We start from the raw sequence: 25,790 nt of genomic DNA on the forward strand, positions 1-25,790 counted from the left end.
AGGAGAGCCCATGAAGGCCTCAGAGTGGGGCCCAGGTTAGAAGGCCGGAGTCTGGAGCCAGACAGACTGGGGCTCTTGTTCCTGCTTGGCCACTGTGTGACATTGACAAGTTCCTTCCACTCACCGAGCCTCAGTTTCCTCTTCTACAAAGTGAGGAGGATGATGGGAGCTGTCTGGTGTCAGGTGGTTGTGAAAACCCGTGGACACAATGACGCAAAGGTATAGGAAATGGCAAGAAATGACCCCAAATGGGAAAGCGCTCTGGCTCTCGTGGTCAGCAAGGAGGGCGTGCATCCGAAACGAGTGTGCGAATGTGTGCCCCTTGGAGGGGGCTGGGGCATGGGCACGGGCACGGGTCAGGTCAGCCGCTGAGGAGCTCGGACCGGGCACTGGCAGCTAGGCAGGTGGGGCTCAGACGGCAGCCAGTCCCCGCCCCATATCCAGGTGCTTACCCTCCTTTCCCAGTCCCGGTCTCCCTTGGTGTGTTTGGGCCCCGTGGCTAGTTCTGGACAACTGTCTGTGAGAGGAGTGATGGCTGCCGATGGGGGACGGGTTGATTCAGACTTGACGGGTCTTCTCGTCTCCACTCCCTGCTGTGGATTCCAGCGGTGAAGCCCTAAAATGCGGCCAGGGTTGGGGTGGGGGGCGGTCCCAGACCTTCATCAGACTTGATGATCAGTAAACTTTCTTGTGCTCAGCCTCGGAGATGTGGGGTTGTTTGCTGAGGGAGATGTGGGGTTGTTTGCTGAGGCAGTTAATGCTAACTGCCCGCCGCATATGGTACTACTGTGATTTCTGCTTATAGAGGCCAAGTCAGTGGCTGTGATCACATGGCTCCTAGGTGGGCAGAGCTGGAACCCACACCCAGGTCTGACTCACACAGCCGGTTTTTAGAAACTGTGCTTCCTTCACCTCATGACGGCCTACCCTCAAGCTCTGCTATCACACTGATGATCTCAAGAAGATGTCCAGCAGGGACAGCCAGCTGAGCAGCTGGGACAGTCAGAACTCTTGGCGGGTCCAGCGTGAAATCCTGCCATTCTACATTGCACCGGGCACTTGCAACACTCGTCTTCCTTCTGCCGGTGCTGGTGGATCAGGACAAGCAAGACACAAGGGAGAAGCGACAGCTTGCCCCACCGTGGCAGAGGACTGTAGCCGGGACTGAAACCTTCCTTGTGCAGATGGGATGCACAAGGGAAGAATTCCCCCAGCATCACTGCCTCACGCTCAGCTCCTCCCTGCGTGGTCCCCAACCCAGAAAGGCTGTATTGCACACCATAAGCCTCAGAATGAGACTTATGCTTGAATCTCTGCTCTGTCACTTACTGGCTCTGTGACCTTGGGTAAGTCACTTTGCTTCTCTGAGCCTCAGTTTGCTCATCTGTACGGGGGGCGGGGATAACAATATTCATTTCTCATGGGATGGACTAAGGCATTAGAGATAATGGATGTAAGGTGTTCAGCACCGTGCTTGGTACATGTAAGCTTGGTATGATCCAAGGCAGGCTCTCTTTCTCCTGAGGAAGATTAGGGGGCTACCAGAGGAGAGGGACTCAATGTATAGATTCACACCCAGGTTGCTTGTGTGTTTATTTACAAATGGGAAACATACACACATAGATACATGTTGGGGACATTTCAGGAAACTTGGAGCAGGGAATCGCTCTTCGCTGTCCAGCTCTTCTTGTCTGGGCTCCCTCCTGATTCAAACTGAGTTCTTTAGAAAACGGCTTCTGACACTTCCTTGTTGGGAAGCCTGTGGGTACTGGGCTCTCACTGGCTCTCATGTTTAAATCTGCCTGTCTCACTGGGCTGTGGACAAAGGGCTGTGAGCCTTGGCTCAGTCATTCACATCCAGGCCAAATTCTGGATACAGTTCTTTGGTGGTGACACCTCGGATCGTGGCTAAAAGGAAAGAAAGAAGCAAGAATGCATGTCTCTTGGAAGGAGTGGAAGGGAGAATGGTCAAAGGCCTGACCTACCCAGGACCCACTCCTGGACCTCCCTCCTGTTCCCCTAGTTGGCTGACATATCCTCTTGCTACTCCTTCCAGACCCTACCACTGTGGGCTCTGCTTGGTCACCCCAAACTAGACTTACTGAACCCTTACCACAACCTAGAGTGGTAAGGGCCCGGGGTTACTTCACAGAGGAGTCAAACAAAGCACCCTGGGACTCCACACAGAGCAGCTACAGCCACCTGCTGAGAAGGCAAATTTATATTTACATCGCACCTGGGGACTGCTGAAAACCCTCACTCCTTAGTCTGGCCCATGGGTCATGCCCTGGCCATTTGGTGGTGCCATTCCTCCCGCTCCCTCAAAGACCCTTTCTTCCTCCCAGGGGAAGGGGTCTCCTGAGAGGCCTATCCTGACCACCTTAGCTCCTCCCTACCCACCACCCTGTTCAAACCTCAATATTCTTCTCCATCTCTGGCCTTTGTTTCCCTCATAACACTGAACTCATTTTATAATCCCTTTGTTCGTGTTCCTTTACTTACTGACCTTTCCCCACCCCTCCCCCAATACCAAAACCTAAGTCAAGTGAGAACGGGGTCCTTTAAGTGTCTGGTTCACTAGGGTGCCCCACACCCTGCAGAGCAGTGCAGAGCTCTGGTGCTCAGTAAATGTCACCTCAGAGGAGCGGCTGCTCTGTCCTCTCCAGGTCCCCGGCCAAGAAAGACGGGTCTCAAGCTAGGTTCCATCTCCCAAGAGCTGATGCGCTTAACTACCAGGCTACAGTGCCCTCACCTCCCTTTCTCCTTGGGGCCTGATCACCCTCCTTTCTCCATCTGTATTTCCCTCCTCCTGTTGTCCCCTTTCCTTCCTTGGGACCCAGTCCCCACTGCAACAGAGAAGCCCTCCCCGACACAGACTCCCAGATGCTGAGGGGCAATTCTACAGGGAGTGCTAAACTCCTACAGTGACCAGGCAGATGTCCCAGCCCTGCACCCTGTCCCACACAGTCACTGGCTGCTGAACGCTGGAGTGCCCACCGACCCCAGCCAGGTGACCGGACTGAGGCCATCCATGCCTTCACTTCCTCCACACTGGACTGTCCTAACCAACCCAGGCACACAGGTGTCTGCGCCTTGGCCAAGCCCTCTGGATAGTCAGACTGTGTTCAAGGAAGAACAAAATACTGCTTGAAGTCACAGAGTCCCCCTTCTGTGATCTTTTGCCTCTGGAGCAAGTCAGCCACTTAAGGCTGAGTAGGCCCCAGAAGACCAGGAACCACAGCTCTCAATCTAGCAGGTAGGCAAGCTCATGTTCAAACCTGCCTGGGGCACTGAAGCGGGCTCTACACTTGAGGGAAGAAATCTGCACGAGCTGTACAGCTGCATTGGGGCATTCGGGGAGGGGGACAGTTGAGGAGGATAGGAAGGCTGGCAAGTTAGAGGGCCCAGGGACAAAATCCAGACACCCTGGGGAATACAGACTCCTTCCCTCCGAGCCCTGGTGCTCCTCTGGGGTCCTGTTGCTCACCTAGTTTGCCTAGCAGCATCTGGCCTACATCCTTGATGTCATTATACTCGTGGAGCTGGGAGATGTGGTCCTCCAGTTCATCCACACTGTAGCCTCTGGGGTGAGGGGTGGAGAGAGAGAGAGACTATCTTTAAGAAAGCTGAGGAGAGGGGCTCTCGGGTGGCTCAGTGGGTTAAGCCTCTGCCTTCAGCTCAGGTCATGATCTCAGGGTCCTGATATCTAGCCCCGCATCAGGCTCTCTGCTCAGTGGGGAGCCTGCTTCCCCCTCTGCCTGCCTCTCTGCCTACTTGTGTTCTGTGTCAAATAAATACATAAAATCTTAAAAAAAAAAAAAAAGAAAGCAAGCAAGCTGAGGAGAGGGACACCTGGATGGCTCAGTTGGTTAAGCATCTGCCTTTAGCTTGGGTCATGATCCCAGGGTCCTAGGATCGAGTCCTGCGTCAGGCTCCCTGCTCAGTGAGGAGCCTGCCTCTCCCTCTGCCTGCCACTGTCCCCATTTGTGTTCTCTTTATCTGACAGATAAATAAATAAATCTTTATTAAATTAAACAAAAAAAAAGAAAGCTAAGGAGGATCCAAGGTTCAGAGAGTAACAAGGCATCTATTTAAAAAGATTTTATTTATTTATTCATCAGAGAGAGAGAGCGAGCACACAAGCAGGGCAGCAGCAGGCAGAGAGGGAAGCAGACTCCCCACTGAGCAAGGAGCTGGCACAGGACTTGATTCCAGGAAACTGAGATCAGGACCTGAGCTGAAGGCAGATGCTTAACTGACTGAGCCACCAGCTGTCCCACAAGGCATCTAACTAATGTTCACGGGATGCCTGGGTGGCTCAGTTGGGTAAATGTTTGCCTTTGGCCCAGGTCCTGATCTCATGGTCCTGGAATCTGTGCTCAGGCTCTGTGCTCCGTGGAGAGTCTGCTTCTCCCTCTGCCTGCCACTCCCCCTGCTTGTACTCTCTCTCTCTGGCAAATAAATAAGATCTTAAAAAATACACACACACACACACACACACACACACACACACACATAAGGGGCGCCTGGGTGGCTCAGTGGATTAAGCCTCTGCCTTCAGCTCAGGTCATGATCTCGGGGTCCTGGGATCAAGCCCCACATCGGGCTCTCTGCTTTCCCCCTCTCTCTCTGCCTACTTGTGATCTCTGTCATGTAAGTAAATAAAAATCTTAAAAAAACACAAATGTTCACTAAGGATCTACTATGGACAAGACAGACCCTACCCTCAGGAGGCAAATCTCCCTGTGCCCTGAGGGAACAGTTCCAGCCACACTGGTGCTATGTGACCCTGGCCATCGCAGGGGGATTCACATGGGTGGCTAGTCAGATCCCCTCCTGCGTGAAATGCACATTCAAAGACTGCTCAGTCTGTGCCACATGGCTGGAGCGAGAGCCGTAAGAAAGTCCAGGAGCTGGGGAAGAGCCAGCTTCCCTCAAGCCCTGGAGAGCCCACCTGTAGAGAGAGAATGGAGGTGGTGTGCAGACAGAAGCAGAGGCAGAGAAGGACCAGAAGCAGAGACAGAGATGGATTGAGAGAGCGATAACCTCTGTTCTGGACAGCTTTCAATTCCCTTGTTCCTGCTCCTCCTGGGTCTGACCACCCCCTACCCGAGAGAGGCTGCTGAGATACATTGAATTCCTCCACAGGACACAGTCCTGGTTTTATACTAAGCTAGTGTGGCTGGGTTTCAGTTACCGGGCCCGGGGTTAAAAGTTATCTTAAGCATGCTGAGGAACCCAAAGAGACTTACTCAGATATTAACTGAACGATCTCCTTGTCCAGCAGGTCCCTCTTTTCCTTCAGTTTCTGAATGTCAAGGTGCAGAGACTCCTCACCGGCCCCATCAGCCTGGCCAGACTTGGGAAATGGCCGCTGAGTGGCACACAAAGTCATTAGCCAGAGTGACCCATTATCCACAATTCAGAACCTACACATTGTTTTCAACAACCACTGCCCCACCTTCTGCTTGGTGACCAATACCCCGTACCCACAATAAGATTACACTGCCCTGCTGCCCTTGGAATTAGGTGTAGCCCTCCAAGTTCTGGCAAGTAGAAGTTAATCAGAAATTATGTATGCAACATCTGGGAATTGTCCTTCCAGCGAGAGGGTACGCCTTTCTCTGGCCTGTCTTCCTCCTCCCTGCTGGCTGGAATGTGGATGTAATCAAAGAGCTGAACAATGTTTTGGGCCATAGGGAGAACCATGTTGAAGGTGCAGTGGAACAAGAGAGAGGCCTGGGTTTAGGTCACCATTATTTGGGGTTTTCTTTCAGTCCTAGCCACACCTAGTCCTAATTAAAGGGCCCATCCTGGCCCCAAATCAGACCTCAGATGCTCAAGTCTGTGATGTCATTGGGCTTATAATTCCATTGGGTAACAATCCCCTTCCCCGGGGCTGCAGTTCATCTTTGCCCTCTCTGCCCCTAAATAATTATGTTTTTCCTCCAGATATCTCCATTTAAAGCTCTACTCACACTTCATCAGGAAGGCCTTCGCAGACCACCCTGCCTAAAATGGTCACTCCTCAGTGGCTCACTATTCTTTTGTCCTGATATTTTATAACACCCATCACCACTTGACATATACATTTCATTAATAATATTCTGTTCATTGTCAGCCTTATGCCCCTGGAGTGTAAACCCCACGAGGGCAGGGACAGAGTTTTGTTCACTGTGTCCCCAACAGGGCCTGGCGCATAGTAGACACTCAATAAAACATGTCAGGGACGCCTGGGTGGCTCAGTTCGTTAAGTATCTGCTTTTGGCTCAGGTCATGATCCCAGGGTCCTGGGACTGAGTCCTGATTCGGGCTCCCTGCTCGGCAGGGAGCCTGCTTCTCCCTCTCCCACTGCCTGCCAGCCTGCCACTCTGCCTGCTTGTGCTCTCTCTCTGACAAATAAATAAATAAAATCTTAAAATAAAACCCGAAAACGGGGGCGCCTGGGTGGCTCAGTGGGTTAAAGCCTCTGCCTTTGGCTCAGGTCGTGATCCCAGGGTCCTGGGATTGAGTCCCAATTCGGGCTCTCTGCTCTGCGGGGAGCCTGCTTCCTCCTCTCTCTCCGCCTGCCTCTCTGACTACTTGCGATCTCAGTCTGTCAAATAAATAAATAAAATCTTTAAAAAAAAAACCAAGGTGAACCATGAGAGACTATGGACTCTGAAAAACAATCTGAGGGGTTTGAAGTGGCGGGGGGGTGGGAGGTTGGGGTACCAGGTGGTGGGTATTACAGAGGGCACGGCTTGCATGGAGCACTGGGTGTGGTGAAAAAAATAATGAATACTGTTTTTCTGAAAATAAATAAATTGGAAAAAAAAAAAGAAGTCACTTCAAAAAAAAAAGGAAAAAAAAACACCAAAAACGTGTCAGATGAATGGGTGAATGACAAATAATTAATCAACTAACGACAAGCCTGAAAAAGTGCTTTTCAGGTGAAGTACAGTGTGCCAAGGGAGTGTCTCAGCAACTGGAATGAGTCAGAAGTGGGGGTGAGGCTTCCCTGGGGAACCTCTACTCTAAAGGATAAGCAGGCACCACCTTGCTAAAGAGCTGGAAGGAAGAGTATTCCAGAAAGGGAGAGTATAACCAAATGGCAAAGGCGGGAGAGAGCACGTGCCTCTGAGGGAATGAGAGTGGTTTCTGTGTGGGGTGGAACAGGTGAGGGAGGGGATCCTGGTCTTTTCAAAACCAACCACTTGTGGTGCTGTCAGCGAGGAGGAGAGACAGAGCCCATTGGGAGAGCCTGGGGTACCACCAGAAAATGCCAGGACAGGGCTTCTTCTTTGAAGCTTGGTGGGCAGGGAGGATGAAAAGGGGAAGGACTGAGAAATGACCTGGAGTTTCTCAGCAGAACAAGGTCTGCTGGGGGATGGTTTGAAGAGGGCTGGGGTGGGTCAGCTACTGTTGGGGATAGAGGCGGGGCTGGGAGCAGCACCGACTTCCACGGTGGAGGGTGAGAAGGGAGGGGTGCATAGACATACTCACAGGGGATCGGAAGGTCCCGCGGCAACTTTTGGAAAGTCCTGGCTGAGTCCTGGAGAGGAATCCGAGGGAAAAATGCCGATTGAGCCTAGAGTCGGCTCTGGGTGGAAAGGGGTGTGTGGGTGGTGTGGGAGGTTAGGAGTTGGGAAAGGGTTAGTTATGGTCCGGTATCAGGGTAGGGATCCTCAAGGAAAGGGAGACTCTGAGAGGGGGAGTGTGTGGAGGGCTAGATGAGGGTTTCCGGAAGTGATCTCTGGGATGGGAGAGTCTGGGGCAGGGCCATGGGGAGTCCGGAAGGGGACTGTGAAGGGATGCCCTTTCGCCCTGCCCTCCGCTCCTTGCCCACCTCCGGAGCCCTGGTGTCCGAGGCCCCCGTCTCGGAGGAGGATGTAGTGCAGGAGGGTCCAGGGCGAGGGCGGAAGAGCAGCCCTTCAGGCCCGCCATGTATTTAGAATCTTATGACGGAGGCCGGGAACGGTCAGATGGGGAGACGTGCGCGCGCAACCTGCCACCTCAAGCCCCGCCCCTCCCTCGAGGTGGGCGGAGACAGCGGCTGCGCGCGCCGCTTTCATTGTGACTCCACCTGTCCCTAGGGGCCCGCGGCCGTCTGACCACGCCCCCTTTTCTTTCATCTTTCTCTCCGGCCAATAGGATTCAAGTATTGGGGCCACGCCCACCCAGCTGCTGCTTAGAATCTCCGGGTCCCTCCTTTTCTGGCTCAGTCGCACACCGGCGCTTTAGACCAGCGGAAGTAGTTCCTCAGTCCTTGACGGAACTTGGTGATGTGGCCCCCCTTCCCCTCCCCCTGTACCGGAATGTCGGAAGAAACCCGACAGAGCAAATTGGCAGCTGCCAAGAAAAAGGTAAAATGTGCCGAGTCGCGGCTCCCTGACCCAGCCAAAGGCCTCTCCGACGGCCGGGCCGTGGCCAGAGTCTGTGCTGCCCCTGAGGCACACAGGGCGAGCCCCTCGGCGCCCCTTGGCGCTCCCCAACCCAAAGTCTTCTCAGCCTGTCCCGCCCCCCGGCAGCCCAGCCCCCGCCCTCGCCCGTCGCCCCTGGGTGACTTTGGGCGGGTGACCCCCGGGATACTCGCTCCGGGGTTGGCCCTCGCCTTTTGCCACCCAGCACTAGAGGACCTGACTCCCCTGGCCGGTCCGGGTCTCGGAGGACCTCGGTCCCGGCCCTGCTTTCCCCTCCCCCACCGCGGAGCGGCGACTCGGGCGTCGGTAGGGAGGAGTGGAATGTAGTTACGTCACAATCCCCCTCGGAACTGTCATTAGCGCCACGAGCCCGGTGTTTGATTTTAACTACCCAGTCCCCCAGTATTTTCATACCCTTTCCGGTTTCTCGGGTCGCGGCACAAATATCCAGCTTAAAGGGGTCTTGGGACTATGGGACCTAGGTGGGAGAGGTTTCGGGAGCCCTTACTCTAAGACTGTACCCCATCCTTACACAACTGGCTTAAGTGATCACAGAACGTTGATAACACCTTGGTGACAAGGGGAGAATGTGTTTTCTTTGGTATGGTTTCCTCCTAGATTTATACTGTCCAGAAGGACTTTCACATTTTAAATCTTAATTCTCTACCTCACATTTTAATTCCCTGTGATTCTGGGACCAGAGTCCCCCTCAATCAGTGCTCTTTGGAGTGAGATCTGCTTATCCTCTGTGGAACAGATCTCTGGAACCTGAACTTCACAGGTGGGAATCTTCCCCCAAATCATCTCAACATGGAGTTTTCTAAATGCCACAGGATAATATGGGACTGAAGTATCAGTTGTGCTTGATTCTCTTGAGGGAGAAAAGTCCTTTTATATTAATGTACCTAGGGATGACATTTGCATAGATTTGTAAGATTATAGTAGACTTCTAGTGAAATGGTGCTTGGGTTGTCCACGTTCACTAGGTGTGTGCCTTCATTGCCTTCTGCCATCAGGATACGTTAATGTAAAAGTTTGATAAGTACCAGTGTGCAGCTTTAACAGATGGGTAGGAAAGGACCCTAGATTACTCAGATGTTTCGTTTTTCATCTCCACCTCTGGTTTTGCCTCTTGGCACTTGCTGATTTCATGGCATACCCCCAGAACTCAGAGTCAGAAGACTAGGTTTAAATTCCATTATTGCTCCCCCCCCTTTATAATGCCACGTTATCATTCCATTTCTGCGGTCACTGAGAATTACAGCACCTTGTAGGGCTGTTGATGGCATTAAATCAGATGGCGAATATAGGAGTATATCGTAAACTTTGCAGAAAAGAGGTAAACTTTGCAGTTTACGATATACTCCTATATTGGGAGGTGGGTGTGAATATAGGAGCTTAGAGTTCTCACTGCTTTTCTTTTCTGCAGTTGAGGGAGTATCAGCAAAAGAACAATCCTGGTACTCCTGCAGGAGTAAAGAAAAAACGGAAGATCAAAAATGGGAGTTGCTCAGAAACAACAGCTTCTGATGATTGTCACTCCCCTGAGGATGTGAGTATTGGCTGGCCAAACTCCTGCGACCAGGGGTACTCCAAGGGGAGTAGGGGGTGGTGGTTAAGGTTGTGGAAGAAGTTAGGTTTGAGTCCTAACTCTCCCTTTGCCAGGGATAATGTCCCTGCTAGGGGTATATTTCCACATCAGTAAGATTGGGGTAATGTTATCTTCCTTACACTTGTGACACTGGAATGAGATGGTTGATTTTTTTTTTTTTCAAAGATTTATTTATTTGGGGGGGGTGGGGGTGGGGGACAAAAGGAGAGGGAGAGGGAGAAAATACTCAAGCGGACTTCCGGCTGAGCACAGAGCCTGACGTGGAGCTCCATCCTGGGACCCTGAGATGGTAACTTGAGGAGAAAGAAATCAAGAGCTGGACATTTAACTGACTGAGCCACCCAGGCCTGCTATAGGGCCTGGTGCAGGGTAAAGATTTGCTAAAGGGTAGTGGTATTTGATGTACTGATCTGGTGACTTTCCTCATCCCCGGCCTCAAACGGGAAGCCACACAGTGAGATCAGGCATATGCCATCACACTGTCCCTTTAGGAAGCACCGGAAGAGGCCCAGGATGTAGCGAGGAGGGGCCCAAGCACTTGGGTTAGGTGACACTGACTTTTGAGTCCATCTTTGCCACCAGCTTGCTGGGCGACCTCAGGAAAATAATTTCCTCCCCTGGGTCCAGTGGCCTCGTCTGTAAGAGGATATTGTTGGAGCAGATCCGTACCTTTCAGACTTCTAGCTGGAACCCCCTTTGTTCAAGCGGAACCCTTCCTCAGAAGTCTGATTTTTCAAAGGGAGATGGCATTCTTTTCAGATTCATCCCCAGCATCCTGGGCCTGAGGAGCGGGTCTCATGAGTGTATTAAGAAAACTGCTGCGTCGGGCCAGTGACTGCATTCTCTGTCTAGTTCAGGGGACTTTTCCCTTTGGGTACCTTGATTTCTATTTCCAGTAAGGCAGCCGGTGGCCGTTTGGGAAGGTGGCCCAGGCCATGGATTTGTTCCCTTCTCTCTTCCCTTCCTCCTTCCCTAACTCTCTCACCTCTCTCTAAGCCACTTTTCTCTCTCCCCTTGCCCTTGTTTCTCCCTTCTCGCCTCCTGTAGATTCAGGACATCCTGAAGGTGCTGGTGTCCGACCTTAACCGCTCCAATGGGGTAGCACTCCCCCCATTGGACAAGTGGCAGGTGAGGCAGTGCCAAGCTTCCTCTCTGGCTTGCTTTCTCCTGGCTGTGCATGCCCCAAGGCTTCTCTAGTTCGGGGGAGGCTATGCCTCTGGCTTATTTTGTGTTGCTTTCATTAAACTTCAGCCTGTTCACGTCTGCTTTTCCCACCTGCTCGGTTGGTTGGGTTGTTTTCCTTGCCCCACATCTTTTATCATCTTGAAGAAGGTGAGACACACCTTGACATTTAAAGGTAATTTGGGAAAGCTTCCAGAGCAGGTGCGTGGGATCTGGGCTTTTCGAGCCTTGGGTATGAATACCCAGCGGCATGTCAGACTCAGAGAGATTAAATAAAAGCAAACCTTCAGGCTTGCCCTTTGGGCACCTGTCCCCAAAAGACCCAACAGACTGCATAGCAATTTGTGCTCTCTCTGAACTGGATGAATCCATTTTGGGTTGAGAGTAAGTAACTGCAGGGTTTAAGATGGAGCACACATTACAGTTACAAGGTTCGAGATCATAAGTGACCAGGATATCCCACTCCTGTTCTCTTTTAAAAATCAGCTGGACACTTAGGCTGTGTGTTCAGTGGGCCCTTGCTAGGGGAGGCGGTTGGCTAGGCGCTCCAGAAAAGAGGTAAACCAGGTCGAACGTGGACTGAGGGAGGCCGACCCTACCACAAGAAGCAAGGGTAGAATGTGGCAACGTTCCAAGTGCCCAGCTAAGGGTGAGGTTTGTTCTAAATGGACTCGAGACTGGTTTGAAGATTACAGGTGGATAGCATTTATCCAGATGGAGAGTGGGGGGGAGTGGGAGCTCCGGGCAGAGGGAGGGAGGGGGGAGGGATCCAGGTAACAACCAGTATTATGAGCTCACAGAGCGTTGCCTAGAGAGGGAGCCTTGGTGGGTTCTCTGGACATGATGTTCCCACTTTGTCCTGGGACACCGCCCAGGCCAGGGCAGTAGGGCTGAAATTCAGCCAGGTCCTGCAAGAGATGGGCATGGGCAGAGGGTAGGGACAGAGCCCTGGATGCTGGTGTGAGAGCCTTTCACTCACTGAGACCGCTCAAACCCAGGGTATCGGGTCTGTCCAGGTGCTTTGACTCACCTTGTGGGCTCAGAGGAGCTGCTCAGAGGGGCACGGGGAAGGGAGCCCTGGCCTATAGGACTCCTGAAGCTGGTATTTGCACTGAGTTCTCAGAACCTGTGCCCGCACCCCCCTGTTGTCCTGGAAACAAAGACCCAGATCCTTTTTGTGGTTTTTCAATCCTTTCTGTCTCCGTGGCCATTTCCCACTTAAGTTTTCTGTTCCTGCAACGCAGGCTTGTGGTTATAGGATCCTGGACAGAGCTGATAGCATTTCCAGAAATGGGGACTCATGAAGAAATAAAATTTTAATGGAATGGGACCGTTGGGGGAGTGGAGAGTGATTTTTTTAAATACTCCATACTTTTGCTCTAAGACCTAAAATTGTGAAATAGCTTGGTTGATCATAAAAGCGTCGTGTTACATATATTTAAGTCCTCAGAAAAATCACTTTTATTCCTTCTCTGAACATTCTTGGGTCTAGTGCTAGGGATCCATGGGACCCCAGGGTGCCAGGAGGCACCCAGAGCTTGCCAGGCCCAGGGCTAGAAGTGCCCACCTCCCCTAAAGTCTCAAGCCCTCGGCCAGTTGCTGAGCCCCTGCTGTTACCTGGGAGATTCTGTTGACCGGTTGTCAAGGCAACGGGAGGTTTTGGGGTCAAAGGTCACAGCCGGGACAGTAAACATGCAAATTGCTTGCTTCATCCTCCGCTTCCCGGCTCTGCATCACTAGCTCTAAGGAGGGCAGTAGAGTTGACTTTTCAGAGGTCAGGGCTGATGTCCAGAGAACATCCAGCCTTGGGTCCCTCTTCCTCCTGGTGCCAGCCCTGCTGGCCAAGCCTTGGCTCCCCTCTTCAAACTCGAGCTTGGCAGCCATCTTCCCCACCTGTCTGCTCATTTTTGCACCTCATCAGACATTAGATCTGTAGAGCCAGATGTCATGCGTGAGCCCAGAAAGAGGCTGGGTGGGGCCCTGCTCAAGCAGGTGGGTCCAGGTGGGGAAGGGGGAGCAGTTTCTTCATGGCTTCTTGTCCCCCAGTCCCAGGATTGTTCTCCAGGGTACCAGGAGTCAGAGGGTAGACCTCTTAGCTCTGGCTTCTTGTGCTGGTTCTCAGTTGGGTAGCTATTTTGGAGCCAGGAGGTTGGGATGGGCCTAGTGGCTGTGTTTTTCTTTTTTACCTGCAGGAGTAGGGTGAGGCTTCGAGTTTGGTAGCTTCTTTCCCAGAGAAGTCCCGAACTGGGCAGATAGAGCCAGTCGTGGGGGATAGGAGAGGGCAAGGGTGAAGAGAGCAGAGAGGAAGGAAGCAGATAGTGGTTGACCACGTCTCTTGTCCCCACCACCCTCTGCCTGCCAGGAGCCCAGGGCGAGGATCACTCTGGCATTCCCGAAGAGCAGTGCCTTCCTTCTCCCTGACTGGGCACCCCTGTTCTCCACCTGCTGTGGCTGCCACAGGCCAAGAGCCTGATACTGTCCCTTGCCGAGCTCCATGGAGAACAAGGCCCCCACTTTCAGGAAGGAGGTTGCGCAGACTCTGCTTGGAGCTTTGGCCGTCCAGAAGGCTGCAGAGCCGCCCTCAGCTCGGGCGAGTCACAGCCACGCTCCACAGCGGCTCCCAGCATGTGTGACTGTCCCTCTGACCCCAGCAACCCCTGTCCTGCTCGCTCCGCACCCCCGCATTCATGGCAGCCGGGCGCCTTCTTACCCGCATGGCCCCCTAACCCCCTGCTCTGTTCTGTGACAGGCGCCCAAAGACCGCGCCACTCCTGCCATACCAACAGTTGACGACACCGTGTCACCTGATGGTGTCCCTTCGCCTTGTGCTAGTCCCCTTCATCTTACTAGCATGGCGTCAGTTCAGGTTTGTGCCTCACCCTGCTGCCTGCTGCCCCACTCTGTGTCCACCCCCGCACTCCTCCTCCCCAGAGGACTGGACCTGCTCGGGGTCCTCTTCCCCTTTCTTCAGGTAGCTTGGTTCCTCCCGGAGGACTGAGGGAGGACTCTCGGGGAGGCCGAGACCAGGTCTTTCCTTGAAGTTTGGGAAGCTGGCAGGTTGCCTCCCCACCCCGCCCCTGGGTGGTCTTCATGAACAGCTGAGTAACAACCTCATGTGTTTCTTCGTGAACAGAGTCATCATACAGAAAATGGCCCGTTCCTTACGGATGAAAACGAGTGAGTATCTCCTATAGGGCCAGCAGCCCCTAGGCCGAGGGACTCGGGGCAGGCTACTGCCGGCCCCTCCCTCTTTCCCATTGAACCTCCTGCACCCCTGACTCCCATGTTTGTCCCCAGATGTCTGTCATCTACCGAGAGCCTGCGACAAATTTCTCAGCAGCTCAATGGCCTTGTGTGTGAGGTACCCCAGAACTTGAAACCCAAGGGAGGGGGTAGATGGTGGGGAATGTGACAGAAAGAAACCGAGGTAGAGGTTCCCAAGAGGGAGGAAAGAGCCCGGGAGCAGCTAGCTTGCTGGGCAATGTTCAGCTTGGCATGACTCCTTTGAGTCCTCTTTTTTTTTTTAATTTTTAAAAAGATTTTGTTGAATTATTTGACATAGAGCGAGAGGGAACACAAGCAGGGGGAGTGGGAGAGGGAGAGGTGGACTCCCCACTGAGCAGGGAGCCCCATGCGGAACTTGATCCCAGGACCCTGGGATCATGAGCTAAGTCAAATGCAGATGCTTAATGGACTGAGCCACCCAGGGGCCCCCTTTGAGTCCTCTTTGAAGCTCCCCAAACTGAAGGGGTTGGACCTCCCTCCGCAGGAAGCACAGTATGGGAGCCACGTGGGAGGGGACCACGGAGGGGGAGATAAGAACCAGAAGGAGTTGGCACCAAGGGCTTAGGCAGAATGGTTTGCGGCTGATGGGCAGGTTGGGGAGTCAGAGGGTGAGGGAATGGGGAGGTGGGGCAGAGCGTGCCTCCATGTGCGCCGTTTCGTGCCTCCTAGCCTTCATCCTGTGTCAATGGAGAGGGCCTGTCATCTGCTAATATGAAGGATCTGGAGGTAAGTGGGTCTGGACCGTGGCCCAGTGACCCTGCAGGCCAGCCCCCACCCCCACCTCCCACGGCGGGGGCTGGGTGCCCCGCTGCTAGCTGAGATGGCCCAGACAGCCCCCAACCCTAATGACTGCTCTCTCTACCTCTCCCCGCCCCCATCCTCCTCCTCCTCCTCCTCCTCCTCCTCCTCTGCATGCGCCTCAGAACCGGTACCAAGAGCTATCACTAGCCCTGGACTCCAGCAATCTAACAAACAAACAACTCAGTAACAAGATAGAAGAACTGGTAAGAGTCCAGTGGGGTCCCTGGTTCCACGCTGCTACTCTGGGGCTCCAGTTTCTCCCTGGGGCCCTGAAGAAAGGGCTGGGGGCCCCTGGTGCCAGGGGAGAATGGGGTGCCCAGGGGCCTAAGTCTCAGTTGGAAGGACCCTGGAGCACAGAGCATGCAGCATGGCTCTCTGTGGCTGCCTTCTTCGCCTCCTCTCTCTTCTCCAGACACCCCTGCTTAAGCCCTCCCCGTACTTGCCCTTGGGGCTCTTGCTTCCCAGAGGAAGCACTGGCTTGACCCGTGCGCTCCGGCCCTGACTCAGCCCCTCATCTGCTCTATCTTTCAACTCAGACCAGTCACCTCCCCTCTCTGGGCTTCATTGTCCCAAGGAGGTAGAATTGGAGGGGGCCGAGGTCCCTTTTGGCTCAGAAAATCAGGTCCTTTTCATTCAACAGAACCTGGCCTGGGGGGGAGGTGTGCTTAGTAAATATTTGTTGAATGAATGCATCCCCCCCAACCACAGGCCGACAGAGGGGTAGTCTCTCATTTCTCAGCTCCCATTTCTAGACGTTCAGGTCCTTGTCCTTTCACGGGCACCCGGATCCAGACTCTCACTTGAGCGAAGCCACCTGAGACCCAAAGTCTCTTTCCTCGGGAGCTTGAGGACAGTGTGTCTGTTCATCTCCCTGTGAACTTTCCCTTTGAAACCCATTCCCAGCCCCTGCCCATCCTCCATCTTGGTGTGGGGAGGGTAGCAAAGGCCGACAGACTGAGTTACCTTCCTTCGACTCTCCCCCCAGAAACGACAAAACCAGGAATCATTGGACCAACTGGAAAAAGTAACGTGATTTCTTTGTCTGCTGGTCATGTGGCAGATGGGTTTGGGGAGGGTTCAAGTGTAGAGGCCCATGCTCATCTGGCTCCCAGACTGGAGGAATAAAAGGCCCCCTCGTCCCCTACCCCTTCCCCACCCCCTGGCCCCTCTCCAGCGCCCCCCAGGCCCCCAGGATCTGGCCATGTTGTTGAGGCTGTCCTGGGTCGTCAGTGGCATTCTGGGAGCACATCCTTTCCGGTGTTCTCTCTGCCTCCTCCCAGTCAGCCATGTTGTGTCCTTCCTGCAGGAGAAGAAGGAGTTTGAACAGAAGCTTGCCAAAGAGCAGGGCTCTCTAAGGGAGCAACTGCAGGTGCGTGGAGCCGTGGTCTCCCTCCCGTCCCCCAAGGAAATGCTTCCTTCCCTCCTCTTCAGCAGCCCTCTTCCTTCTCTCCCAAAGATTCATATTCAGACAATAGGAATTCTGGTTTCTGAAAAGAATGAATTATACACCGCCTTGGCGCATACCCAGCAGGCAGCCAGGCAAAAAGCAGGTGGGAGTCCAGGCGCCCTCTATCCCCCAGCCTCGCATGTTGGCCGGCCTTGGGTGGGATTCCTTCTTGGGTCCCATTTCGAACTCTGTCATTCCAGGAGAATCTGAAGATCTTGCTAGTCGTCTGCAGTCTTCCCGCCAGCGTATCGGAGAACTGGAGCGCACCCTGTCTGCCGTCTCCACGCAGCAGAAACAGGTGGAGAGGGTGAGTCCATCGTCGGACCTGTCCACTCGAGGCGCAGCTTCCCTGGCAGGGGAGGGGCCCAAAGTCCCTTCCACAAGATGGAGTGTATTTTTTTTTTTAAGATTTTATTTATTTATATGACAGGCAGAGATCACAAGTAGGCAGAGAGGTAGGCAGAGAGAGAGAGAGAGGAGGAAGCAGGCTCCCTGCCGAGCAGAGAGCCCGATGCGGGACTTGATCCCAGAACCCTGGGATCATGACCCGAGCCAAAGGCAGAGGCTTTAACCCACTGAGCCACCCAGGCGCCCCCCTACTTTTTTTTTTTAAGATTTTATTTATTTATTCAGGACAGCACTTTTACTTATGGTACCATTTGTGGAGGAAGGGACACATGTATGTAATAGAAGGTGTGGGAAATGATTTATAAAAACCCAGGGAGAGGATCAGGGTAGCCGGGAGCACCTGTCACCTCTGTGCCTTCTGAGTGCTGGGCCTATGACTAGAGCATTCAAAAAGGAGACAGATCATAGTGCAGATTTAATTCCACTCTTTGTATCTGCTCCCCTACCGCAGGGAGGAAATGTGGTTGAAGAGTCAGACAGACTGGGTGTTTAATTCCCACTCTGTCGGGGATCGCAGGCAAACGACTTCACCTGTGACACTCTGTGCTCACCTGTAAAACATCAGAGCCAGGCCTGCCCTATGCAGTGGTCGTGAGGCTTGAACGCGATCCTTAGCCTGGTGCCTGCTGGTGCCCTTGGGGAAGGGTCAGTCATGATGGCTCCTTGTGACGGACAGCGATGCCACCTGCTCTGTCTGGGCCTCCGTTGGCCAGCCATGAATCTGTCCCGCCCTTCCCAAGCTCTTGGCTGCGGCAAATGGAAGCGTGGGCTTGGAAAGGCTTTGAACAAAACGTGAAGGGTGGCTGTGGCGTGGTTAGGGCTGCTGGTAGTCTGCCTGCTGCACCCTCCCCCTGGCCGCCACACCTGACCTCGCCTTTCTGTGTTCACAGCACAACAAGGACCTAACCAAAGAGCGAGATGCCCTGAAGTTGGACTTATACAAGAACAAGTAGGATGGCGGGGCCTGGGCGGCGGGAGGGGTACAGGAGCCGGGGGAGGGGGTTGGCTGGGTTTGGACAGGTGCAGAGCAGGGCTCTGGGCTCAGCAGTGCCACCAACACAGGCCAAGGCTTCAGGCCACTCAGGTCTTCTCTCTGACCTGCCCCTGGGGACTCTCGTGACCCGGGGTCCCTTCGGATGCCCCCTGTTCCCTGGCTCTGTGGCAAGTGTGGCGGGTTGATCACCAGAGGGCTCCTTTCTGTTCTGTACTCATGTCTTTCCTCGCTGCCTGTGGCCATAGCAAAAACACCGAGGACCTGAAGCAGGTGAACTCGGAAATGGAAGAGAGGATTCGGGTGTTGGAGAATGAGAAGGCAGGCATGAAGCTCAAGATAGAGGAGCTGGAGAAGAATCTGGAGATGTCTGAGCTTCTGCTGCAGCAGGTAAGGCTGGAGCTACAAGGAGCCCGAGCCCCACCCATCGGGGTCACGGGCTGCCTCCAGCCACGAGCTGCAAGGTTGGCACCCTTGTTCTGGCCCTGCCGTAGAATCCTGCTCCAAACATTGATCAAACTCCACACATCAAGGCCCAGCCCAGATCTGTGGAATCAGAATCTCAGGGATTTTTTTTTTTTTTTAAGATTTTATTTATTTATTTGACAGACAGAGATCACAAGTAGGCAGAGAGGCAGGCAGAGACAGAGAGAGGGGGAAGCAGGCTCCCCACCAAGCAGAGAGCCCGATGTGGGGCTCGATCCCAGGACCCTGGGATCATGACCTGAGCTAAAGGCAGAGGCTTTAACCCACTGAGCCACCCAGGCACCCCTCTCAGGGATTTTTTTATTCGGTTTTTCAAAGTGTCCTGGGTGCAAACCATTGTTGCATAGGTGCCAGGCACAAGGCTAGCCCGTGAATCCTCCTGCTTCCTCTTGGAGGGTGGGCCACCAGGGTCAGAGGCTCCCCTCGGTCAGGGTTTCTTCACACTGAGCCATACTCTGCCTTCAAGTCCCTTCCCTCGTTGGGGCTCTCTTCCCTCCTGATCAACACAGGAAAAATCTTGTCTCTTTCCCAAGACAGACCTTCTGATACTGGGGGGTGGGGGAGCCTGTGTACAGATTCCTTGTGGCTCCCTCATCTTTTCCAAGCTACACAGATCCAGCTGGGGCTCATGTGGTCTGTCACCCTCCTGATTGCTTTCTCCTGGACGGGACCTGATCTGTTAGGGTTCCTCTTATGGTCAGTCCCCCAGAGCGGAACAGGAGTCTCCAATTGGGTCTAGCCTGGGCAGCAGACAGAGCTCTGTACCCATCCACCCATCGGCTCCCCATCCATTCAGTGATTGTTAATGGAATGTCGCCTCTGTGGCCCGTTCATGTGATGCGCAGTCTAATCAGCGGCCTGCTAGAGGTACAAAGTGAGGCCTTGAGGTTGCCCTGAAGTTGTGGACGCCTGGACTCTGTGACCCGACCACCCCTGGACCAGTTTGTAGCCTTATTCACTATAGCAGGAAAGGATCTAGAAGGATACACATCAGGTCCGGGGGGGTCCTGGGAGCTAGAGGAACGGTGAATATTTAGTTTCAGAAAGCCTCTGGGTACAGTCCTAACAACGTGAGCACAGAGATCTTTGTTTATCCCAAGTTATGTTATCCCAGTTCGTACACTACCCCAGCTCAGACCCTTTTGCAGTGGGGGGGGGGTTTTGCATGGTACAGCGTGGGCTCCCCACATCTAACCTCCTCGTCTTTCATGCTCCAGTTTTCCAGTGAATCGAAACCCCACGATAGCAACCAGGAATTACAGAAGGCCCACGAAGACCGGGCACGCCTGGAGGCCCGTGTGGAGCAGGTGAGGCCTGGCAGACGGAGGCGGGTAGAAGGAGGTTGGCCCCAGGTGCTCAGGAGCCGGTGAGGCTCAGGGACAGCCCCTGCTACCTTTTCTGCCTCTCCCTGCAGCTGAGCGATTTACTGAAGCAACTGCAACTTGAAAGAGACCGTTATATGGAAAATATGAAGGAAGACACTGCTTACTGGCAAGACAAAATGCGGCAAATGTCCGAACATGTGAGATGCGACCTTCAGCCCCCCTCCCCCACCTTAGACGGGTCACTCGGTTTTTCCCGGGCCTCAGTAAAATGGGAATCCTGTCACTTGCTGTGGGCAGCCCAAGATGGCTGTGTAGTTTTTACAGGGGTGCGGTGGGGGGAGAGAGGGCATTGGTCCTCCCTTCCTGCCCCCCACATGCCCCTCCTGTGCTTTGGGCAGATGCACAAACTGAGGGACGAAAAGGACCACAGTGTCTGTCAGGTGCAGGAACTGGAGGCCAGCGTGGCCGCACTGAAGAGGCAGCTAGGTAAGCCAGGGCTAGACGATCTGCGAGCCGGATTGGTGGCAGAGGGCTGGTCAGGGTGCCTTGGAGTGGCCCTAGGGGCATGGACGGATGGAAGGGGACTGTGGCCGAGGGAAGGAGGGCTATACCAAGAGTTGGCCAGCCTGGGTACAGTGCCCACTGGCAATCAGCCAGAGTTGTCTTGAGCACAAAAACCTAAAGAACTTTATCCGAAAGGGTCTAGAAAGAGCCTGTCCCATGAGTGTGAGGGCACCGTTAGCCAGGAAGCCCAGGTTTGGGGTGATGAGGCCCAGTGAGGAGCTGTGAACCAAGCGGCGGGGTTTCGGAAGGCACAGAGGTGAGAGGCCTCTACCGTGCACCCCCCCTTCCTTTTCCCCAGTGCTGCCTCCAGCCCCAGAGCTCCCAGCCGGGCCCTCGGAGGAGGAGCAGCGGCTGCAGATGGAGGCCAAACAGCTACAGAAGGAGCTAGAGATCTTGGCGGGGCAGTTGCAGGCCCAGGTAAAAGACAACGAAGGTCTGAGTCGCCTGAACCAGGAGCAGGAGCAGCGGCTGCTGGAGCTGGAGCGCGCCGCCGAGTGCTGGGGGGACCAGGTTGAGGAGCGCAAGAGGATTCTGGAGACCATGCAGAACGACCGTACCACCATCAGCCGCGCGCTGTCCCAGAACCGCGAGCTCAAGCAGCAGCTGGCTGAGCTGCAGGACGGCTTCGTCAAGCTGGTGTGCAGCCCCTCCCTGGCCAAGCCCTTTGGTCCAGGGTGGGACACCGAACCCCTCTGGGCCTCTGTTTCCCCAGCCGTAAAATGGGGTTTGGGTGGGGGGTAAGGACCCCATGTGACACGGTCCCTGTGAAGGCACGCTGTGAGCCAGAGAGGCTCACAGAGCCACGGGAGGCAGGCGTCATGTTCTGGGGGCCCCGGCTGCTCCGGGTGGCCGCTGACTCTTCCCCTCTGTCCAGTCCAATGAGAACATGGAGGTTACCAGTGCGCTGCAGACAGAACAACACGTCAAGAATGAGCTGGCCAAGAGGCTGGGCGAGCTGCAGGAGAACCTAGGAGAGCTGAAAGAGACAGTAAGCCCCGAGCCCTGGCAGACAGACAACCGCCTGGAGGGCGGTGGGAGGCTTGGCCAGGACAAAGCAGCTCCAGCCAGCGGAAGGGGTGGTGGGGTGGTGTGTGTGTGTGTGGGGGGGCACAGGACTCCCAGATCCTTCCCAGCCTGCCTGTGGCGAGGCTCCTTGTTGCTCCCCGTTCTCAGACTTTACGAAGTGGGTAGCCCTGCCCGGAGGTTGTCGCCCTGGCTAGAGACCCCGAGCCCTTTAACGAGAGAGCAAGAGACCGTGTGCTGCAGCTTCTCGGATTCGGCCCTGAGTGCCACCCCTAGTTCCACTGGTCACTATGTCACTATTCTGCTTCTCACCTCTGAGCCTTGGTGTCCTTAGTCTAAAAGGGAGATTAGCAAGCCCCCTCCTACCCCCTCCTACCCCCCACACCTGACTTCCCCAGCCTGGGCTCCGAAGTCTTAGTTCCCGGGGTCTCCCTGCAGGTAGAACTGAAGAGCCGGGAGGCCGAGAGCCTGCAACAGCAGCGGGACCAATATGTGAGCCACCTGCAGCAGTATGTGGCCGCCTACCAGCAGCACGTGGCTGCCTACCAGCAACTGGCTTCGGACAAAGAGCTCCTGCAGAGGCAGGTCCTGGTGCAGACCCAGCTCATGGACCGGCTGCAGAACGAGGATATTGAGGTCAAGGTGGCGGCAGAGAAGGCCCGCCAAGAGTTAGAGGAGACCCAGGTGAGGGCGTTCGAGGGCTCGAGGGCTGGGTCCCCAAGGGGAGAGCCTGCCACCTCTGTGTCCCTCCTCACTCTTTTCTGGCCCCTCAGGGACGCCTGGAAGCTGCCACCCAGCAGAACCAGCAGCTCCAGGCCCAGCTGAGCCTCATGGCTATGCCTGAGGAAGGTAGGTGGGAGCACCCAGGGGAGGAGGACAGAGCCCAGGGAGGAGGGCGACTTGAGTATATGAAGGGACCTTTAGGACAGGGATTCATTCTCCTTTGGGGGGACGGGCTGGCCCAAGGTCGCACAGGGAGGTGGGCCGGAGCCCACCCCAAGCTTTCCTCCCCGGCCCACTCCACCTCCCCTGTTGGGTTGTCTGAGGACCACCCCCCACCGGCTGCCCCGACAGGAGACGGACTGGACGAAGAGGAGAAGGACGAGGCGGCTGCCCGTCCAAAGCTGAGCATGCCGGAGGGCCTGGATAGCCGAGAGGCCATGGTGAGTGGGCCCCCGTTGCTGCCCCTTCCTTCCCTGTGCCCCCTTCGTGCTTCCCTCTGTGGTCCCCCCACACACTGGGGCACCCTCCTTACCTCTTGGTCTGCCTCCCTCGACTTCTCTTGACCCCTGACACCCCTGGGAGCCAGCTATCAGCTGTCGCTTCATCCTTGAAGCCCAGGCTTGTGCCCGCTGGGAGAGGCCGGCAGAGGAGGAGCTCCCGCCACCCCCCTGCCCTCTGCTCATCCGGAGCAGCAACCGCCCCCCCCCCCCCCCCCCCCCCCCCGACCATGAAAGCACACCTGCACGTCTTGCCTGCAGGTGGCATTTTTTAACTCGGCCTTAGCCGGTGCTGAGGAAGAGCAGGCCCGGCTGCGAGGGCAGCTGAAACAGCAAAAGCTGCGTTGTCAGCGCCTGGCTCACCTGGTGGCCCCTGGCCAAAAGCAGGAGGCAGATGACAAGGCCCCCGGGAGCGGGGGCGACAGTGTGCCTGTGGAGACCCACCAGGCCCTCCAGGAGGCAATGGACAAGCTGCAGGTGAGCACCTCTCCTCGGGCTCCAGCTCAGCCTGGCAGGGTGTGGGGGGCCCCCTCTCAGGCCTCTGCCAAACCCTGACCCCTGACCCTTGACTCCTCTGGGTGCAGGGCCGCTTCACGGCCCTAGTACAGGAGAAAGTGGATCTGAAGGAGCGAGTGGATGAGCTAGAGCATCGGTGCATCCAGCTTTCTGGAGAGACGGACACTATTGGTGAGCGGCAGGGCTGGTGCCAGGGGCGGCAGGCGGGGAGGAGCTCTGCCATGCCCCCCCCCCCCCGCCCCGAGCCTGAGCACACGCCCCTCTGCCCGCAGGAGAGTATATTGCCCTCTACCAGAGTCAGAGGGCCGTGCTCAAGGAGCGGCACCGGGAGAAGGAGGAATATATTAGCCGGCTGGCACAGGATAAAGAAGATATGAAGGTGGGGAACCCTGAGCAGGCCCCAGCAGTGGGGCAGGGAGGGGGTGGGGCTCAAAAAGGTGCTCAGCCTCTCCTCTCCCTCCAGGTGAAGCTCCTGGAGCTGCAGGACCTGGTGCTTCGCCTGGTCGACGAGCGTGACAAATGGCAGGGCAAGTACCTGGCCGCTGCCCAGAACCCTGCTGGGGAGCCTGCTGCAGCGCCCCCAGCCCGAGAGCTTGGCGATGCCAATGGCCAGGGTGGTGAGTAGAACCCTCAGGGCGGGCGGTTTGGGGGGTGGGGGTGGGGAGAGCTGGCACAGCACTCAGAGCCCTGCCTCTCTCCCCCCTCCCCACCCCGCCCTGAAAGATATCCAAGAAGTGAACCTGGCCAATGAGAAGAGTGTGGCACCTCCCCAGGGAGAGGCCCTGCCGGGCCGCAGTGCCCCCGAGAATGCCACTGCACAGAAGATCATACAGCTGCTGCGAGAGATGCAGAACACCCAGCAGCGCCCAGGCTTGGGCGACAACCCCTGCATCCCCTTCTTCTACCGGCCTGATGACAACGACGAGGTGAAGATCATTGTGATCTAAGCCCGTCGCCAACAAGCAACATCTGAAGCAATGGGGCTGGGGGCTCTGCCCCCACCCTGTCCCTGCCCCCACCCTGTCCCTGCCCCCACCCTGTCCCTGCCACCCTATCCTTCCTTCATGTCCCTGCCACCCTATCATTCCTTCCCAGGTACCTTTTTTTCCCTATACTAGCAAGATAGAACCCCTAAAAAGGGGTATGATAAGCCCCCTAATGGGGAGAAACAAATAGCTGCAGACCCCCTTGCTCCCCAGGCAAGAGCTTTATCTTTAAAAATCTGAACTCTTTGTGGTTCCGGAAAAACAAAGAGCCACAGACTCAAGAAGTTAAAATAGTTTATTTATAGGTATGAAAAGACCCCTAAAAAAAAAAATCATAAAAAAAAAATAAAAAATAAAAAAAATAGAATAAAAAAATAAAAAATTAAAAAATTAAAAAAAAAGGAAAAGCCCCCTAATGGGGAGAAACAAATAGCTGCAGACCCCCTTGCCATCCAGGCAAGAGTTATATCTTTAAAATATGAACTCTTCGTGGTTCCGGAAAAACAAAGAGCCACAGACTCAATAAGTTAAAACAGTTTATTTAGGGTTATGAAAAGCCCACGAAAAAATAAAGAAAAAAAAGAATAAAAAAAAAAAAAAAGCCCCCTAATGGGGAGAAACAAATAGCTGCAGACCCTCTTGCCATCCAGGCAAGAGTTAATATCTTTAAAATCTGAACTCTTCGTGGTTCCGGAAAAACAAAGAGCCACAGATTCAATAAGTTAAAATAGTTTATTTATAGGTATGAAAAGACCCCTAAAAAAAAAAAAAAAAAAAAAAAATTAAAAAAATTAAAAAAATAGAATAAAAAAATAAAAAATAAAAAAAAAATTTAAAAAAAGGAAAAGCCCCCTAATGGGGAGAAACAAATAGCTGCAGACCCCCTTGCCATCCAGGCAAGAGTTAATATCTTTAAAATCTGAACTCTTCGTGGTTCCGGAAAAACAAAGAGCCACAGACTCAATAAGTTAAAATAGTTTATTTAGGGTTCTGAAAAGCCTATGAAAAAATAAAGAAAAAAAAGAATAAAAAAAAAAAAAAAAAGCCCCCTAATGGGGAGAAACAAATAGCTGCAGACCCTCTTGCCATCCAGGCAAGAGTTATATCTTAAAATCTGAACCCCTCGTGGTTCCGGAAAAACAAAGAACCACAGACTCAATAAGTTAAAATAGTTTATTTATAGGTATGAAAAGACCCCTAAAAAAAAAAAAATAATAAAAAAAATTAAAAATAAAAAAAAAATAAAAAAAATAAAATAAAACAGGAAAGAGCTGTATCTTTATATCTTTATATCTGGACTTTTCACGGTTACGGAAAAACAAAGACACACAGGCAAGAGCTGAATCTTTATATCTTTATATCTGGACTTTTCATGGTTACAGAAAAACAAAGAGCCACAGACTCAATAATTTAAAATAGTTTATTTATAGGTATGAAAAGACCCCTAAAAAAAATAAATAAAATTAAAAATAAAAAAAAAAATAAATAAAATAAAACACAGGGAAGAGCTGTATGTTTATATCTTTATATCTGGACTTTTCA

The 25,790-nt window shown here is 53.9% G+C and overlaps 2 protein-coding genes across 8 annotated transcripts; one reads left to right on the top strand and one right to left on the bottom strand.

The window, feature by feature from the left end:
* Positions 1–1,576: 1,576 nt before the first annotated feature.
* On the bottom strand, positions 1,577–7,986 carry SWI5 (SWI5 homologous recombination repair protein). Its single transcript, XM_044264796.1, has 5 exons — positions 7,829–7,986; positions 7,486–7,534; positions 5,253–5,374; positions 3,488–3,582; positions 1,577–1,908 (listed from the first exon to the last, which is right to left on the bottom strand). The coding sequence occupies exons 1-5, from the start codon at positions 7,924–7,926 to the stop codon at positions 1,844–1,846; spliced, it is 429 nt and encodes a 142-aa protein (XP_044120731.1). The 5' UTR covers positions 7,927–7,986; the 3' UTR covers positions 1,577–1,843.
* A 187-nt stretch (positions 7,987–8,173) lies between these two features.
* Positions 8,174–25,395, top strand: GOLGA2 (golgin A2). 7 transcript variants are annotated; one of them, XM_044264783.1, is made up of 27 exons: positions 8,175–8,345; positions 9,832–9,954; positions 11,062–11,142; positions 13,946–14,062; positions 14,330–14,373; positions 14,494–14,557; positions 15,151–15,207; positions 15,405–15,485; positions 16,268–16,306; positions 16,589–16,651; positions 16,739–16,832; positions 16,930–17,036; positions 18,028–18,086; positions 18,377–18,518; positions 19,832–19,921; positions 20,029–20,136; positions 20,338–20,425; positions 20,802–21,139; positions 21,378–21,491; positions 21,965–22,210; positions 22,300–22,375; positions 22,601–22,689; positions 23,008–23,223; positions 23,331–23,433; positions 23,535–23,641; positions 23,726–23,879; positions 23,986–25,395. In XM_044264783.1, the coding sequence occupies exons 1-27, from the start codon at positions 8,265–8,267 to the stop codon at positions 24,207–24,209; spliced, it is 3,105 nt and encodes a 1,034-aa protein (XP_044120718.1). In that variant the 5' UTR covers positions 8,175–8,264; the 3' UTR covers positions 24,210–25,395. The 7 variants fall into 7 exon arrangements, with proteins under 7 accessions (XP_044120719.1, XP_044120718.1, XP_044120722.1 ...); XM_044264784.1 differs by lacking the exon at positions 16,268–16,306 and having other exon boundaries at positions 8,174–8,345; XM_044264787.1 differs by lacking the exon at positions 15,405–15,485.
* The last annotated feature ends 395 nt before the right edge of the window (positions 25,396–25,790 follow it).

The sequence above is a fragment of the Neovison vison genome, chromosome 9 (genome assembly GCF_020171115.1).
Source record: "Neovison vison isolate M4711 chromosome 9, ASM_NN_V1, whole genome shotgun sequence".
Taxonomy (NCBI): domain Eukaryota; kingdom Metazoa; phylum Chordata; class Mammalia; order Carnivora; family Mustelidae; genus Neogale; species Neogale vison.

Excerpts from the sequence above, each read along its gene's own strand:
- SWI5 (XM_044264796.1), bottom strand. The coding sequence starts at position 7,926 with ATGGCGGGCCTGAAGGGCTGCTCTTCCGCCCTCGCCCTGGACCCTCCT. Across the intron at positions 7,535-7,828 it reads CGGACACCAGGGCTCCGGAG|GACTCAGCCAGGACTTTCCA; the intron begins GTGGGCAAGGAG and ends ATTCCTCTCCAG. Across the intron at positions 5,375-7,485 it reads GCGGGACCTTCCGATCCCCT|CGGCCATTTCCCAAGTCTGG; the intron begins GTGAGTATGTCT and ends TGTGCCACTCAG.
- GOLGA2 (XM_044264783.1), top strand. The coding sequence starts at position 8,265 with ATGTGGCCCCCCTTCCCCTCCCCCTGTACCGGAATGTCGGAAGAAACC. Across the intron at positions 18,087-18,376 it reads TTGGACTTATACAAGAACAA|CAAAAACACCGAGGACCTGA; the intron begins GTAGGATGGCGG and ends CTGTGGCCATAG. Across the intron at positions 23,642-23,725 it reads AGGATAAAGAAGATATGAAG|GTGAAGCTCCTGGAGCTGCA; the intron begins GTGGGGAACCCT and ends CTCTCCCTCCAG.